At 34.9% G+C, this 19,157-nt stretch overlaps 1 protein-coding gene and 1 pseudogene across 1 annotated transcript; both read left to right on the top strand.

Moving 5' to 3' along the window:
* Positions 1-2,664: 2,664 nt before the first annotated feature.
* LOC143582593 (uncharacterized) lies at positions 2,665-4,745 on the top strand. The gene is made up of 2 exons (XM_077065116.1): positions 2,665-2,726; positions 2,810-4,745. Exons 1-2 carry the CDS (start codon positions 2,665-2,667, stop codon positions 4,743-4,745), a joined length of 1,998 nt encoding a protein of 665 aa, XP_076921231.1.
* A 9,643-nt stretch (positions 4,746-14,388) lies between these two features.
* On the top strand, positions 14,389-14,885 carry LOC143582592 (protein LATERAL ORGAN BOUNDARIES pseudogene; annotated as a pseudogene).
* The last annotated feature ends 4,272 nt before the right edge of the window (positions 14,886-19,157 follow it).

Here is a 19,157-nt window from a genome sequence, read left to right as displayed (position 1 = left end):
TCCTTTTCTTTTTTGTCTCCTAATGATTTCCTTCATGCACCTACACTCTAATTTGCCACCTTCAACGGTCAAACACTAATTAATTAAGTACATTATATTATATCTTTGTAGTAATTAAGGTGAACTTTGGCCACAGTGGATCTTATATTTTTCAACACGGGGTTTATTTATTGTTTAAAAAGAGATCTTGGTTTTATATAACATTAAATTTTGTAATTATATGATCAGCTCTTCGCATATGAGGTAAATTGAAAATTTTCTGGTTTTTTCATTAAAGTTTCGTCAAAGAGGAGTATTTACATCGAAATATAATACAAACGGGTAACAAGTTACGTCCTAGTCCGTATTTCATACTAATAAATCTTGGAGTTGTTGCATTATTATTCCTGGCCCCTTGGACCCGATTAAGTAGTTTTGCAAATTAAGGTGCAAGGAAACCAAAAGTATCAAATGCAATGGTATACACATGTGTTGGGTTCAAGGTATGGTTTCTCATGTTTGGTCACTCTGCATGAAACAACTTTTAACGTAGCTTGACACATTGTGAAGAAACATTACTTTCCCAAGCGAACAATGGGTAAACCCCTGTATATCTACACACAAACAGGGGCGGATCTAATGTAGAAATGGGTGGTTCCAGGGAACTACCCGAGTTTCGAAATAATAGTGTATTTATATATAGAAAATATTAGAGGAACCACCTTATAAATTAGGAAGACTAGTCAAGCCGGTAAGGCGATGATTTTGTAACCCACAGGTCGCAGATTTGATTCCGATTTCCACAGTTTTTTTTTTGAACATTTTTTTTAACTTACCTAGCTCTTATATCATTATATCAATTAGGGTTTTTATTACTAATAGAACACACAGACACAACAAAACGTAACGGCCGACCACTCTTTTCCGGCCGTTTTCCCCTGACCCCTCGCCCATGTTCAGGCAATCAGCCGTTCTCCGACCACCGCCTCCGCTTTTCCGGCCGACAAGACGACCAGTACACAGCTTCTGCATTTCTGATTTCCTCCAATCCTCCTGCCTTCTACTCTTCCTGGAAGCTTGATTGCTCGAATCCTCCTACTTTGAAGGTAAGTTTACATTCATATGTTAAATGTTAACTGTTGTTGACTTCTTGTTAATTGTTCTTGATTGTTAACTACTTAATTGTTAAGTTATTTGTTAAATTTAGTTTTAATTTGCTAGATTGTTGGTTTTAATTTGTTAGTTTGTTAGTTTCTTAGTTTTTAATTCGTTAGTTTGTAATTGTTGATTTGTAGGTATTATGAATTAGGGGTGTTCACAGTCCGGTTTTGACGATTTTGGGTCAAATCGAAGCCAAACCATTACCAACGGTTTTTAATAATCAAAAACCAAAACCGAACCGTTAAGATTTAAAACCAAACCAAACCAAACTAATAGTAAAGGTTTGAATCCTGTTTGGTTTCACGGTTTGGGCTTTATTAAGCCTCTATAAAAATTATACAATATACAAGTGCAGGATATAGGTTAAAGCTAAAATTTATAAAACTTAACAATGAATAGGAAGCTTGGAGACTTAACAAGATTAACATCTAACAATAAACATAACATTAGCCTTATAAAGCCAACAATCCTTGAAATATGAACATAACTAATAGTGCAACTAGGGGCGGATCTACGGTAGTAACGGGTGGTTCCGCGGAACCACCCGAGTTTCGAAATTATAGTGTATTTATATATAGAAAATAATAAAGGAACCACCCTATAAATTATACAGGAACCATCTTAAAAACATATAAAGTGCATGCCCGGCTGGTAGTTTGTGGGTTTTGTAACCCCGAGGTCGCAAGTTCTATTCCCGTTTTTAATAGTTTTTTTTTTTACTAAGTTACCCTAACTGATGTTAGGGTTTTTTATAACATAAGCAAAGCAGCTGCAGCGCCTCTGGCCTCTCTTGAGAGTTGAGTCTCTTCGCAAATCGCAAACAAACAACACTACAGCTCGCAGCCAGCCACTGCCCAGCCGGCAGCCCACTGACCACCGTCCACCGCCGTCCGCTGCCCACTGCCCACTGACCACCGTCCACCCTCAGCCACTCCCGCTGCCCACTGCCCACTGACCACCGTCCTGTCGTCCACTGCCCACTGACCACCGTCCACCGCCGTCCCTATCAGTCTCGAATCCTCTCGGCTCCCACTTTGAAGGTAATAATTTATTTTTAAGTGTTAATTGTTCATAAATCATAATTGTTAAGTGTTATTAACACTTAACTGTTAGATTATTGTTCATAATTGTTAGGTGTTTTTAACTACTTAAATGTTAAGCTATTTGTTAAATTTAGTTTTAGTTTGTTAGATTATTGGTTTTAATTTGTTAGTTTGTTAGTTTTTGTTAGTTTCTTAGTTTTAAATTTGTTAGTTTGAAATTGTTGATTTGTAGGTATTTTGAATATGAAGAAATATTATCAAAGTGAACCATCGAACCTTGGATCATCATCTTCAAGTAGTAAACCATTAAAAATAAATTTGGATGATCTACCATGGGATCCTTCCGAAAGGCAACTAATTTCATCTTATCACCCAAGTCAAAAAGATGAAATTAGACGGGCATATCTACTTAGAGGTCCATGTCAACCAACCGGGCATGATTGTCCTCTAACAAATTTTAGTGGTAAATTAAGACGCTTTAATGAGGAATGGTACACTAGTGAATTTGGAAATTGGTTGGAATATAGTGTCAAAGCGGATAAAGTGTATTGTTTGCATTGTTACTTGTTTAAGAAAAGTGGACAAAATGATGCATTTCTAAGTGAAGGATTGCGATGTTGGAATAGGTGTCGGGAGAAATTTAGCAATCATGTTGGAAAAATCAATAGTTTTCACAACAAAGCACGTAAAAAGGGGAAAGACTTACTTAACCAAGCTCAGTCTATACCTGTGGCCATTGATAAGGGAACAGATCTACATAAAAAACAATATAGAATCCGATTACATGCTTCGGCTAGACTTACCAAAGCATTGTTGAATGGTTCATTAGCTTTTCATGGTCATGATGAGTCTGAAGAATCTCTTTACAGGGGAAATTTTATTGAGTTCTTAATAGTGTTTGGAGAACTAAGTGAAGAAATTGGTAAGGTTATATTGGGTAATGCTCCCGGGAATAATCAAATGACGTCTCCATCAATCCAGAAAGAACTTTGTAATTGTTTTGCAGAAGAAGTATTAAAGAGGATATTTGAAGAACTTAATGATGATGTCTTTTCCATATTAGTTGATGAATCGAGAGATATTTCTAAAAAAGAACAAATGGCCGTGGTTTTAAGATATGTTGATAAATTAGGATTTGTGAAGGAGCGATTTATTGGCCTTGTTCATGTTATGGAAACAACCGCGTTATCTCTTAAAGCTGCAATTGATGACCTATTTGCTCGCCACAACTTGAGTATTGGTAGAGTAAGAGGCCAAGGATATGACGGTGCAAGCAACATGTCCGGTGAGTTTAATGGTTTGAAAGCTTTAATTTTGAAAGAAAATTCTTCGGCATATCATGTTCATTGTTTTGCTCACCAACTTCAACTTGTTGTTGTGGGCCTTGCAACCAAACATTATGAGATTTACAGACTTTATAAAGAATTATCAAATTTAGTAAATGTTGTTGGTGGATCTTGTAAAAGAATAGATTTGTTAAGAGAAAGTCAAAGAGAAAGTTTGGGATTGAATTCGGAAGTTGAAACCGGAAGTGGAAAGAATCAAGAGTTGTCACTTGCAAGAGCTGGGGATACACGTTGGAGTTCTCATGAAAAAACAATTCTCCGTTTGCTTACTTTATATCCTTGTGTTATTGACGTGCTTGAATATATAGAAAAATTGGGAGAGTTTTCAAATTACCAAAATGAATCACGTGGGCTTCAAGAATTCATAAAAACTTTTAATTTTGTATTTTATTTACATTTGATGAAATACATCTTGGGTGTTACTAACACATTGTGTCAAGCGCTTCAAAGAAAAGATCAAGATATGTTGAATGCAGTTAAGCTAGTTAAGTTAACTGATGAAGGCCTAAAAAGGTATCGACTTGAAGGTTTTGACTCACTTTTGGAAGATGTCACATCCTTTTGTGAAAAATATGAAATTGAAGTGGTTGATATGGAAGCCGAGTATGTTGACCCGAGATTTAAAAGAAAGAAGACCAGTATCACCAATCGTCATCATTATGTGGTTAATAATTTCAACACGGTTCTCGATATGCAAATTCAAGAGCTTGGAAGCCGCTTTAATGAGGTAACCACTAAATTGCTTACTAATATAAGTTCTTTGAGCCCGTCTTGTAATTTTAGTGCCTTTAGTATAGTAAACTTGATAAACTTGGCCGAGATGTATCCATGTGATTTTGATTTTGATGAAAAGGATAAGCTTGTATATGAACTTGGCCACTACATTACTAACGTGAAAGAAGATAAGCGGTTTGCCAACTTGAGTGGCTTAGGTGATCTTGCTAAAATGATGGTGAAAACAAGATTACCCATTGATTATCCGTTAGTGTATCGTTTAATAAAGTTATCATTGGTTTTGCCGGTTGCAACGGCAAGTGTTGAAAGATGTTTTTCTTCAATGAAGAATGTGAAAACGGATTTGCGTAATAGGATGGGTGATGAATACATGAACGATTCTTGCATTTGTTACATTGAAAGGGAATTCCTCCAACAAGTTTCGGTTGAAGAAGTAATGCAACGATTTCAAAAGATGAAGACTCGTAGGGAACAACTATAAGAATTTTTTTTAATTCATAAAGACTATTGTATTGATATTATGTGTTTTTTAGTTTCTAATGACGGTGTCTCTTTTATTATTTTATCGTATTTTTATTATGTAATGAACTTTTCCCGAACCATCGAACCGACCCGAACCTCAAACCGACCCGGAATTTTATATACCCGACTCGGTGAAATTGAAACATATAAAAGTAGTGCACCACCCAAAAAAAATTCCTGGATCCGCCACTGAGTGCAACTTAACAAAATAAAAGTCTTTTTTTCTTGCCTAACAAAAAGATACACAAGGGACTTTGAGAGTTTGATGGCTAATGCAAAGCCCACAAATTGTTTTAAACTTCAAATATTCTTAAGTGCGGTTTTTTTTAAATTAAACTTAATATAATATATATATTATTAAATATCTAAACAGTTAAGATGTATTATTAAATCTTATGGTTCGGTCCGGTTTTATACGGTCGGTTTTTGGTAGAAACCGTAAACCAAGCCGTTCATTACGATTTGCAAATTTGAAACCGACCGACCGAAAGCTATAGAAAAAAACCAACCATGAAACCAAACCGATTAACGGTTTGGACGGTTTCACAGGTTGAAACCGAACCGTGAACAACCCTATATGAATCAAGAGATATTTTCAATGACGGTGTCTCTTTTATTATTTTATCGTATTTTTATTATGTAATGAACTTTGCCTGAACCATCGAATCGACCCGAACCTCAAACCGACCCGGAATTTTTTATACCCGACTCTATGAAATTGAAGCACCTAAAAGAAGTGCATCACCTGAAAAAAATTCCTGGATCCGTCACTACACACAAACGTTTCCCCTCCCATCCATCCAAGATCAAAATTTCAGTTGGTCTAAGTGTTGACATTCCTTCTTGCGGGTCACCCAAAAAATACACAAGTACTTGTTTTTTAATAGATATTTTGGTGCCCCTGCAAGTGTCAAAAACAACATCCCTAATCAAATCGTGTCGGTACTTGAACCTCGAGAGATCTCTACAATGTACTGCGGACTCCCTAAATGAGTACAAACACATCTTGTGACAAACATGACGTGTCTCAACGTACAACTGAAAAAAGGAGAATCATGAGGTAGCACTTAAGGACACTACAATGCTCCGTCGTCCCTAGGAATATTTAGGGGTTTTCAAGGATATTCCTGACAAGATCTATTGGTAACTATTTTTCATTGCTCTCAGTTCCCATTGATCTCTATGTGACTCTCATGAGAGGCTCATTCCTTTGAACATCATTGGAACCAATTGGGGCACTGCCCCCGAGGCTCCGAGGCTTGCTAGAGTGGTGTTTCTTGGAACCCCATTGTCTATGGGGTTTGCCCCTTGAAACACTTGAGTTTCCATGGCGCTCAAAATCATAATAGATTTAATCTAGCGTTTTCTCCATGCCTCATAACTTGACATGTTTATTTCAATTTTTCATTTCAAATGGTATAAATCTATAACAGAAATTTGTAACCTTTTATTACTTTTTAAACAATTTGAAACGTAGCATAAATTAGAAAATGGATGGTTTCTTGATCATTATTCTATTTTAGCTTTAAATTGAATTATATAATGATAAATCACAATTCATTATTCAAAAAACTTAAAAAAAATTATAAAACTGGAGAAAATGACAAATGGGCCTAAACAGTTACAGGCTGAAGACATGCTACAGTACAATATGGGTCAAAAAGTCCAGCAGCGTACGACAAACAGTTGACATGCACAACTTCACTGTTTACCTACGTACTGTACCTTATGTTATTTACCAGGATAATTTTATTTGCTAAAAATACTTAAAATTCAATATAGAAGCGACAAACAAACGTCACGTGTTTTGAAAAAATGGTTTAAGTTCATTTTTATATAGTGTTTGCGGTGGGTCTCTTCCTTCCGGGTTGTGGAGGAAGCTTGTTTTGCGGCTCTTACCGGTTGTGTATAAAAGTTAACAGTTGAAAAAAAAAATGTGTGTACCAAGGAGTAAGGGGTAAATATGCCCAACAAAATTCTGTGCAGCAATGTCATCGATCTTGACGTACTTTGTATTGAGTTGAAGTTGAAGTTTAGTGTTCGTACATACTCAGGGGGTGTTTGGTCTCACTTTTATTTTTTGGCTTATGCTTTTTAAATGTTTGGATTAGCTTATATTCTACAGTTGATAATAAGTTGTTAGATTCATCATTTTTTAATTTGTTACATAAATAAGTTGCTTCAATAATTTATTAATCTAATTTGAGGGCAAATGAGTAACTTACACCATTACACAAATAAACTTCTTCAAATTAGCTTATATAAGCTTTTAAGCATAAGCTTAAAAAACTAAACCAAACATAAAATTAAGCTTGTTTTGTAAAAAAAACTAAAAAAATTATAAGATTGGTTAAAAAAGCTAGACCAAACACCCCCTTAGTTTAAAAGTTCTAATAGAAAGTTTCTTTTAAAGGTACAAATGTCGTATTCTATGTATTTTATAAATTGATTAATATAAGTTTTTACCTAGGTTATATTTGGAATTAATTTGTTTTATTAAGATAGATGTATACACACCTATATATTATAGAAGTTTTAGAATTATCTGAGAGTTATTTACCAAAATGGTGTTGGATAATTTATTTTATATTGTTATCCAATATATTATATTTCTTTTTTTATTTAGTATAAATAATATGGGGTGGAGGTGGGAGAGGGTGGGGGATCCCGAGAATTGCTTTAATGAGCGTTAGTTTCCATCCGAAAGACAAATGTTTTAATTTTCATATGGATTGTTAAGTTGTGTGTTTTGGAGGGGCTTTCATATCATCGTCACATTGTAAACGGGGTTTCGAAACCCTTCTCTATAACGTTGTGGTTTTAAGCCCCTGTATGTTTTTGTGTACATGTGTATGTGTATGGCTGTATGCGTGTGAATGAGAGAGAGAAAGCAACCCCCCCCCCCTCATGCCGCCCCGGCATGGTGTTCATGGGCTTTAAAGACCCCCAAAGCGCCCCCACAACACAACCTTACCGTTTAATTATCTTTTCACAAGAGGACTCCATTGTTTTGATAGGTTCGCATTTGCATCTATCTGAGCGACCTAAAACATGTAAACGAGGAGTCTTGTTGACAATGAAGCATAGAGGTTTCCTTTCAATCTAAAAAGAATCAGCTCCCACACCAAGAAGTTTACTTTTGTTGAAGTTTACATTTAAGCCCAATGCAAGGAAGAAGCACAGAAGGATTATTGCTAAATTAGGCAAGGATAAAAGTGCATTTCGGCATAAAACAAATGAGAATAAATTTTGCCCTTCTTGGGGGTCTTAATACCGTGAAGGATATATGCTTCTGAGCTCGCACGCCTTAGATGGGGCAATCCCTAAAGCTACCATATCAATGATGAAGAGAAATGGTGCTATGGGGTCCCCTGCCTCATTCAATACAAAATTCTACAGCTAAATTTCTATGGCATTAAATCGGTCATAAATCCTTTATTAATTAGGACAAATTCTAAGTATAATACCTTTTGTGTAACTCTTAAATTATTAACCAACTTTAGCCAATATCTGACGTATATCATCAAGAAAAATGTTATCTTTAAGGCATAACTTTCAAGCTAACTTTTTTTTAATGTTGACTTTTTTGTATTTAGGCTACCCCACACTCTTCAAATTTAGAGAGACCCGATGCCATACTCTGACCAAACTATGTTGTCTTAACCGGGCCCACACTGACTATAGAGTTTAGCTTGGGCGTTCCCTTAACTTTTAACATAATCATCAAAAATCATCTCTTAAAATAACTATAATAATAAAACCCGTAGAATAAAAGAAAAAATACAACGAAAATAAATTAATATATGATGACGTTTTTAACCGCGTATATTTAAAGTGTTGAGAATAATATCTACTTGATATGATCATATATCTATCTCCTTTTAACCCTTGATCAATTGATATATTTTATTAAATAATGGAATGATAACAAATTAAGGGACTCTTTAGTTGACTCTTAATAATTCCATTAAGAGTTTACTTCAGAATTGATCAGAGATAAAATTTGTTTGTTTCAATAAAAAGTAAAAAGAAGTCACTTAATAGTTCATAAGTCTTTTAATACGCAAGTTTAAGAAATGTATGCTAAGTTATTCAGATACTACTTCTTAATCAGTCATGTCTTTTAATGATTTAGCATAAAATTATCAAACAACCCTAAGAGATTGTTATGAACTAAAGTAGTTTTGTTTTATATTGATTTACAATATCTCATTCTTACTTGCCAATTTGCCATGTTTTCGTTTAGAAAGTTATATTAAAAATTTCATATTTTTTCTGGAAATATCATTATCTTTAAATAAGTTTAGTTCAAAAATATTTAGAAAAGAGAAAGAAAAAATTTTGGTAGTGGTGATAAAAGTGGAATAGATTTGCAAGTTTCAAAACAGTACAAGAAGTAAAAAGAGAAAAAGGAAAAGAAAGAAAGATGGCGCATTTATCATCATCCAACATATTGACCGAATTATTCCAAAAATATATACGAATAATACTGCTGACCTCCTACTATTTTGAATTTACTTTAAAATAAATAGTGTTTGAAAATTCCAACACTAGGTATTCTAGTGAATAACCAATGATTCTTTGCTTAAGTGGTTGACGTGAGTCACTAAGGATTTAATTTAAAAATAAGAAGGTTTTGTGTTCTATTCTCGTATAGTCACATGTGACAAATAATAAGGGGTTGCATATTAAACTATGGAGTTTTTTATGAATTCCCTTCTAAGATGAAATGAAGATTATTAGGTTGATCAGTGATTTAAACAACTGTTTAAAATAAAATGTATTCTGGTCAACTTGTGAAAATGATATAATAGTATATGGAATTATATATTACGACATGGATTCTCGTGGGGTTTGTATATGATTTTATTTATATTCCTTTTTAGTTAAGATATTCGTTACTTTTTACTTATGAATTAAACACATTATAATGGCAATCGAATCAGCATTAAGTAGCAGTGAAGATATCACCAATAAAAATTCACATCTAGGCATTTGAAAATGTTTAACACACACTATTACACTGCATATATACATATTATATGTGTGCTTATGAGGTTATATAAACGTGTAAGAATAATCAATTCATATCATATTTGCTCATAATTCAAGTGTCATGGAAGCGTCTCAACTTACGAATAATGTGAATTATTAATTAATCTGTTACAAACTTACAATGAAAACTAGGGTCTAAGGTGTAAGGATTTGAACTCACATCCTCATATTTGTGAAACGCTTGGAACCTAAGAAGTCTCGAAAGTTGAGTTTACACATGCAAAGTTCTTGAACATTGAATTTATCATAACACAACGAAATTAAAAGCTTACGACTTGTCTTAAACAATATCAAATCATAATAGCCGTCAAAAACATAACAAAACTCAAAAGTGATGGATGCTACCAACTGCGCGGATAACCCGCAGTGCTCCAGCAAATTCTTATTCCTTCCTTAACCTGCTAACAAGATCGATGTGTATACAAAATTCAGCTACACGCTAAGTCAGTTCTATCTGTAATACCTGACAATTATTATATAAATACAATGGCATATGATATGCCGAAGCATGAATATAACCATACTTTATCGTGTGTACGTAACGCAAATCAATCCAATCTTGTCAATCTGAGCATATGAACCACATAAACCTTCTTGACCATGTCATGGCCGAATCCACACACATATGTAATTGCAATTACCGACACACGTAGAAAAGATGCCACCAAAACTGTGCTCATACGAGGAGCCTAGCTATGCTCATACAAGAGCTTGAACAATTCCTATAAGTGGGGCCTAGACTGACTAAAAGAGAATCAATATTGTGTGCTTTGCCTACAAGGAACCCAATGATTTTACGCTTAACTACATGTGGAGTTTTTCATCCACGGACATTGCATGAAAACGCGTTGGTGATGTCTAAGGCAAACGTTGCTTAAGGCTTATATCTCTCCCGTGGACACAACAATACAATTTAAAATTTGCCTAAGGTGTCGCATGTCCTATAGCCAATCTGATTTGCAACCGAAACTTTTTATTGATTGAAATTTAACAAAAAAGATCCAACATTAATTTTGTGGATGATTTTTGCGGCCAACACTTTTTAATCAAATATTACTAGTGAAATCAGTTACGACCAAAGTTTTGTGACCTAAAAGTATTCTTCCCGAAACATGCTCCATTTTCTTAATGTTCATTAATTTGAATCACTTAAAAGGCTATTGAACCACGTACCCGATCATCTTAATTCCACCTTCGGGATGAGAGAGTCTCTAGCCCAACTTAGAACCCTTATTTTTTTGTTACATGTGGAATTTGAACCCATCACCTCTTCCTTTTCAATATGAAATCTTTGGGTGTCCCACTTCAACCACTTGAATTGAACTAAGGATCATTGTCCGAAAAACGCTCTAATTGGTTCTTAGGATTGTATTACTGTTTTAACGGGATATATATATTAAGGGGAAGGTTATCATACAAAGTGAAAAATCATACTAAACGTGAGAACTGAACAAAACTTGAATTTTGGGCGATGGCATAATCGTAAATAATAAGAAATTGATTCTTCACCCTTCAGAAATACAAATCACTCGGCATCTTCATCAATTTTAATCACTTCCATTAAATTGTTTCTCAAATTCCATCAAAATCGCCCCGCGTCGTCATCAAATTAGTTTGATTTTAGAACCATCAGATAATTTGATTTTAGAACCAAAATCATGAGTCGCACACTTCAATTTAAGTTCCGCGATCGTTCAATTGAACCCACGTAATACGCTAACCAGGCGATTATATATTCAGAAGTATTACGGTTTTTAAAGGATGCTCAGGTGGAGAAGAAGATAGGATAATTACTCTACTAGAATAATTTTTTTTATATAACTAGTGTAATAATGAAATCAAACAAATTACCACAAACTATTCTAGAATTGACGAACGAACCACCAATGTACCAATCCCCCCTGTTTCACAAATTACTTTATAAATGTTTATTACTCTAGTTGCAATATAAAATTACACTACTTGAAATTGAAATTACTCTACTTATAATATAAAATTACATTACTTGAAATTGAAAATTACTCTATTTGTAATAAAATTACACTACTTGAAATTGAAAACTAATATACTTATAATATAAAATTATGCTACTTAAAATTGAAAATTACTCTAGTTTATGTTTACTCACAACACCAGTAAAATATTTACTCTACTTATGATAAAAATTACTCTAGTTATATGTTTAGGTTATAATATTCAAATATATAATTACTCTACTCAAGAAAATAATTACTCTAAGTATCATTTGAAAACCTTTGAAGCGTAATAACCAGCAACTATTATACTCTGTTTTTAAACCTTTTGTTGTTTTAAAAAATTCTGTTGCAAGTTTCAAATCATCAATCAATTTCATTTGCAAAAAGAAGTAGCTGCTCAATTAGTTTAATTCATAAGTTTCAATTGATGGATTAGTATAAATTGTAAGCATCAATTTGTCTCTGTAGGAACTTTTGTTTATGAAATTTATTTCTTTAATTGATTGATTGATTATGTATTTACATTTGAATGATTGACATGGTATCTACAACTGGTCGATTAGGTAATTTATATTAATCTATTGCTTTGAAAGCTTTAATTAATTGATGTGTTTGAAGCAGAAAGATGAAAAAGAGAAAACCTTTTAATTACAAAAATGCCACCGTAAAAAATTTGTAAATCCTTCAGTTCGCACGTTTTGTACAATATTTTTATTTGTATTTGATCCAACCTCTATATATAATATATTTTTTTTTATTGTATATATATAATACATGTATACTACTTTCCACTTGAGATTCAGCACATTTTGTCTTTTAACTTCATTAAGTGCCTTCTCACATCCACTAATGATATTTGTTCCTCTCCATTACCCTTTTGCAAGCTTCATTTCCCATCTCTCTCTCTCTCTCTCTCTCTCTCTCTCTCTCATCAAATTAGGGTTTTCAGTACTTCTTTATTGATGCTTTAACTGATGGCAGGAAAACAGGTTAGGATCAAAGAGTTCAAAGACAGGTAAAATAGAGATAAAAAAGGTACTTATCTTTTCCATTAATGATTTGTGATTTGTTCTTGTGATCTGATCAAGATACACATATTAGATACGTACAGAATCCACAAAAGCTAAAATAAATATATACACTCACACGAGTCAGATGCTTCTTTCCTTTTAGGTAATTAATTCCCTTTGGCTAACAATATACATGTACAAAAAATGCATGTCTGAGATTGTGCCATGCTTTTTCTGATGTGATTAGGGTTTTCAATTTCCAAAAGATGCATATATGCACCAAATCACCAATCCCATCAAATATTTATCTTCTGATCAAGGCTTGATGTGTCATATATGTTCATGCCATTAATCTGCCTTAATCTATCCCTTAATTCACCAGATCCCATATTATAATTATTATATTTGATCCTGTTCATATGTGTCTAGAGAGATCTATGCTTGTAAATCTCACAAAATAGAGTTTTTGAGATTTAAAATAAGTAGTACTTCAGATGTCTTAAAGAAATGCAACAAAACAGAAGTCGTTTTCAAATCGATAATAAAGTTCTCGTACATTATAAAGAGATCATTCATATACTAGTAAGAGTTAGAGATTCGTTACAGCTAGATGTGTTGTGTCTACTATGATCTAACAGAATACCGGCCTAATGACCAGTTGTTATTAATTATCGTTCACAATAGTCAAAAGATCCGTCTTTTTGACTTTTTCTGTAGTTTTGAATCGACTTTAGCCAACCCGGCGCCTATTTGATGCTTGAATAGTTTTGTTGTTGTAACACATAGTCACATATGTGACATGGTATTAATAAGGTTAATAAATTATCATAGATATATATATATATATATAATAAATTTTTTTCTATTTTTAGGTGGTTTAGAGACGTGGTAAGTAAATCTAGACACTTTTTTAAAAGTTGTATAAATAGACATCGATCTCACTACCATGGATAGTGAACTCATGCAAACCCTGACAAAGATTGTAGGGATTCGTTCATTTAGCAAGCAAACTTAGCTTGAGTTTGATGGTCAAAGGAGCAAAATTCACATCTGTCCTTAATTCTCCAAGTTGCTTGCTAGACAAGGAACTAAAAGAAACATTGTTAGATTTCTCTTTTCACTCATGACTGTAGCGAACCGACACGTCTATATCTACAACAAATTTAAAAAACAAAATTAAGTACCTCCCACACCTCTATACCGGCCAGTAGCGAGGCTTGGATGAGTTCGGGGAAAGGGGAGACTCAAAATTATTAAAAAAATGATAAACGAAGGGTCCGACACTACTACGCAAAAAAATGGGAGGGCCGAGCCACCCCGGCCCTTAAGGAAGCTTCACCCCTGCTCTATACCAAAAAAATTTTTAAACGACTTATAAGTTTTGCTATTCAAAAAGGGCTACCGATGTAGCTTGCTGCCCGTTTGCGTTGTATTTCAATGTAAACACTGCTCTTTAGTTAATAAATGAAATATATATCAAAATAAAATTTCATTATTTTGCACCTTTAATTAGTAATTAAATAGTTTTTAATTACTCTGCAGATAAAACAAGGCTAATATTATGGCTTCATCAAGCTCTTACAACTATCCATGTGCTGCCTGCAAGTTCTTGAGGAGAAAATGCATACCTGGCTGTGTTTTTGCACCTTACTTCCCTCCGGAAGATCCGCAGAAATTTGTTAACGTTCACAAAATCTTCGGTGCCAGCAACGTCGCAAAGCTCCTAAACGATGTTTTACCGCCCCAAAGAGAAGATGTAGTTAGTTCACTTGCATATGAAGCTGAAGCTCGGGTTAGAGACCCTGTGTACGGTTGTGTGGAGTGATCAGTCTCCTACAACGACAGATTGATCGCCTTCAAAAGGATCTTGATGCTGCAAACGCTGATTTGATGCGACATGTGTGTAATGGTGGTGGAGGTGGTGGATATTATCAGCCACTGCCTTCTTTTCCTAATTATGGTTATGTTAATCGTACATCGAATTGGAAAAGCTATTCTAATTATGGTGAGAATAGGAGCAGTGGTGGTGGTGGTGGCGGCGGCGGTTATAATATGTGAAGTAGCTGCTGATGATCTCCAATTATGGTTGGAGTTTGTATTATATATATACATGACTTGTGTCACCTTTGGCTGATGTATGCAACTTGTGGCTCGACTATTAAAAAATAAACTTATGAGTGGTGCCTATATTTTAGCGTCCTTCTTCCTCTTCGATCACAACTCACTTGGATTTTAATCTTTTGAATTTTTCGTTGGAATTCCTGCTATGCACCGACGAAGCATATATTGTGGCCCGAGGTCCCCTCCTCAGCCTCCCCACATTTTCGTCTAACCTTCACCATTACTGCTACATACATAACAAATCTGAGTCATGTTACTCCACTGTGTTAAAATTCGCTAGACCCTAAAATTATCGAGATGGGCGGGTAAGAGTGAGCGTAGTAGGCGACAAGTTGGTGGGGGTGGGGTGGGGTGGGGGGATTTGGGCGATAATGGACTACAACACCCCCACCCCCTTTCCTAGTGATATGTTGTGTGTGTGGGGTGTGTGTGTGGGGGGGGGGGGGGGGGATAGATTTGCCGCCTGTACATGTATGTGTTGAAAATAATAATAAAAATTTTAAAAGGGGACGACAACACCATTACACCCCTAAAATAAAAATCGTCCCTCTACTGACGTGACGTCACGTGTTGAAAATCCCTCCATTTTGTAGCCCTCCACTACAGATAGCCTAATACAATTTTTGATTAGCAAAGAAGAGATTTTATTAATAAACTAGCTAGCACTCTAAGAGGGTGTTTGGGATTCTTTATTTTTAACTCCTTATGACTTATAGCAATAAGTTACCAGTTTGTAACTTATCATCTCATATAATAAGTAGTTCAAAAATACTTTTTTTTTAACTTTTCATAAATTATAAGTCATGAGGTAAAAATAAGGAATCCCAAACATCCCCTAAGATTCGAAAAATTCACAAAGTTCCGTCTCGTTAGCTTCATGATTAAAAGTTAAAAGGATTTTTATTATTTACTATTAGAAAGATACTATAATAAAAGGGTTAAAGTTCACCGAGCTATTCACACATACACACATGGTTCAGAAGTAATCTCTACTTTTTTTAATATGTCTAGGGTTTTTTGGCAGAGCTAAAATCAGCTAAGGGAAAGGGGTCGTTGAATAAACAAAATAACCAATTGATGTCGTTATAGAAGAATTTCCACATGTGGATGAGAATTCAAAATTAGAAATGTTTGGACTCCTACCGAAGCTAGGGCTCAAGCCCAAGGCATGGGTCTGGTTAGGGGCAAGCATATTTTGGGTAACCACACAAAAACCGAACACCCAAACCGGAAATATTCGAAACCCGGACCTAATTGTAGTTAATCGGACGGTCTTCGGTTCCTATATTCAGCAGAAATCGGGTTCGGTCTGGTCATAGGTCATCCACCTGTTGAAACCCGAAAAATGAGAGCCGACCCTCATTTACCATCACCACCACCAATTATTGCTTATTATAAAAGGTTTATAGAACGGAAAAAAAATTGTTAGTTATCTATAAAGGTAAGTATTAAGTTGTTGGGAAGTATATCTTAAGAAGTATTTTTATCCGTACGTTGTGGCGGAGCAGGTTAAATGCACTACATGTTCGAAATCTAACGCGCGTTGCGGTGGGTACGTGGTGCAATATTGGTATCATTTCAATTCGTTATGGTAAGTGGTTGTGACAAAAATTATATTACCAAAGTTGAGGGGTTAAAAGTAAATATATAAAACTTAAATTGAGGGACCAAAAAGTATTTAAACATAGTTTGTAATGAAAGTTAAGTGACCAAAAAATAATTAGTTGTAAGTAATGTGAAAAACATACTTTTGATGAATAGTAAAATATCTGACGGTTTGTTTTTAATATATTATATAAATATACAAATTTATTTTAATATTTAAATAAAAGTAAATAAAGAAAGTTAGCAATGATTGGTTATGGTCTTCAAGGAATGTCCATGTGAAGCAGTCCAATTTCAATGAAAGTTTATTTTCTATATTAGTAAAATAAGTTTTATTTACCTTTTTATATTATAAACGTATAAAGAGGATTCTCTTGACCTAACAAGAGGGTCTACGCCTTCATAATTTCTTCATCAAAAATAAAAATCTTGAGTTTGATGCTATTATTAACAATATGAATTAGAGATTGCATAAATCATGAACGTTATTAAAGTTGATTACAAACTCAACACTTAATTATGATAATATTTTATATGTGTGTATTTTTTGTTTTTTGAACAATAAAGTTTATTTTCACTCATGTCTCAAGTGAGATCTGAACCCACATAATCATTTGATTGTAAGTCATGCGTGTAAGAATAAAAACAATAGGTGTTCGTAAATTAAATACACATCGATCAGGATAAATATATATAGTGCTTTAATAGTAACCATCACATTGTTATTTTATAATAATAAACAACGAATTTACTAATGTGATTGTTTCATAATATCAAAACAATGAATTTTGAAAGGAAAAAATATCTAATAGTAACCAAAATATTGGTAGTTTACTAATATATATGATAAACTATTTTGAGGATAATAAAGGATCGATTTTCAAAATATTAATATAAAGTTTAAGTGATAATAATAAGGCTGAGGGGTGTGGGGGCGCGAGAGGGGGCGTGAGTGGGGGCGCCAGCCAATAATATTGTGACGTGTGGCAGAGAGAGAAACTTGATAAGATGGGTGTTGGTAGTGGTGATAGCGCCCCGGGCCATGGTGTGGAGGGGCGCGAGAGGGGGCGCGAGCGGTTTATTTTTTTATTTTTTTATAAATGTATTAAAAAAACGTATTATTAAAAAAACAAGAAATTATTTAAAAAAACACACATTAATTAAAAAAACACATTAATATATAAAAAAAAATTAAAGTACTAAAGAAAAACATTATTCTTATTATTCGGCTTCGTCTTCTTCGATCAACCTCTTCCGGATACGTTCCTTTTGTTTTTCCATCAGCATTTGGTCGACCGGATTTAGGTGGCTGAAGTCTCTTGCAAGGAAGTCCAAATCTCTCATTCTTTTTTTTTTCCTTTTTGTCAATAGAGACCACCTCCATGGTTTTGTTGAATTTATTGAGAGATTCAACAAGATCGTTGATGTTTACGGCTTCCCCCTCAGCCGGTTTTTTCCCCCTGGCGTCCCTTCCCAATGGCCGCCTCCTCGGCGGTGAAGACGTTTCCTCCCCCGCAACGTTTAGGTCGAATCCAACCCGGCAATCCGACCCAGCGGAAGTGCTGTACGCTCCAGACGAACTAATTTTAGTCCGTTTCGGCCCTACTTCCGCATCAAGGTCCGGCGCCACCAGCTCAACCCACTTGGAACACCTTCTCAACCTCTCCCACACCTTTACACCGTCCCACGTCTTCACCGTCCCATACCTCCGCAGGCACTCCTGCTTCCACTCTTCGACAGTGAAATTATAGACCGCCAAATCGTCACTGCCACTTGGTCTCATACGACCGGCGTTCCTGTTGAACAGATTAGTAAACAAGCCGACAAATTTTCTGATTTCGGTCCACCGACCCGAAATCATATCGGGGTTCCGCTCTGTACTCCCAACGAGCGAATAGAACGTCTCCCTAACCTTTGTCCAAAAGACCTTGCTCTTTTGGTAGTCGGCTGCAAAATGCATAAATAAATTTGTAAGTCATTTAACTTTTTTATTTAACTTTTTTTTAAAATCATTTTTAAAAACGTTAAAACAATTACCGCAACACCGATCCTCAGAAATGGCTATCCAAGCCCGACACAGGGCTTCCTTCTCATCCGATGACCACGGAGTGATTTTCCGTTTCGCCCTTCCAGTCGAAGCCGAACCCGACCCGTCCGTTGCAACTTGTTTTTTCCGGTGGACGCGTCTTCTTTGTCCCGCAGCTTCACCTTCTGGTTCTGGTTCTTGTGTCTCCGGAACTACAAAGTTAGGAGACGGTTGTATGTTGGATGGTTGAAAGCCGGATGATTGTTGCGACCCCGAATAAAACATCGGTTGGTCCGGTGCCGATCATAAATCGTCGTAACTGTAATCTGAATCTAGGTTTGGGTACCAATTTCCAGCCATGTTTTTAAAAAAAGGTTTGGAAGATGGGGTGATTTCGGGTTTTGGGTGTGGTATGTGATATTGGTATGTGATATTGGTTTGGGTTTGATATATGTTTAATACAGAGAAACAAAATCGGGTTTGATATAGGTTTGATATGGGTTTGTTATTATATATAGGAAAAAAAAAACGTTTTTTTTTTTAATAAATCACCCCCCCAACGGCTCTATTCACGCTTT

Source organism: Bidens hawaiensis, unplaced genomic scaffold (assembly GCF_021521415.1).
Source record: "Bidens hawaiensis isolate Kalapana, Puna unplaced genomic scaffold, B.hawaiensis_p1.1 tig00031794_1, whole genome shotgun sequence".
Lineage (NCBI taxonomy): Eukaryota > Viridiplantae > Streptophyta > Magnoliopsida > Asterales > Asteraceae > Bidens > Bidens hawaiensis.
The sequence above is the reverse complement of the archived record's forward strand: the minus strand, read 5'-3'. Positions and strand labels throughout refer to the sequence as shown.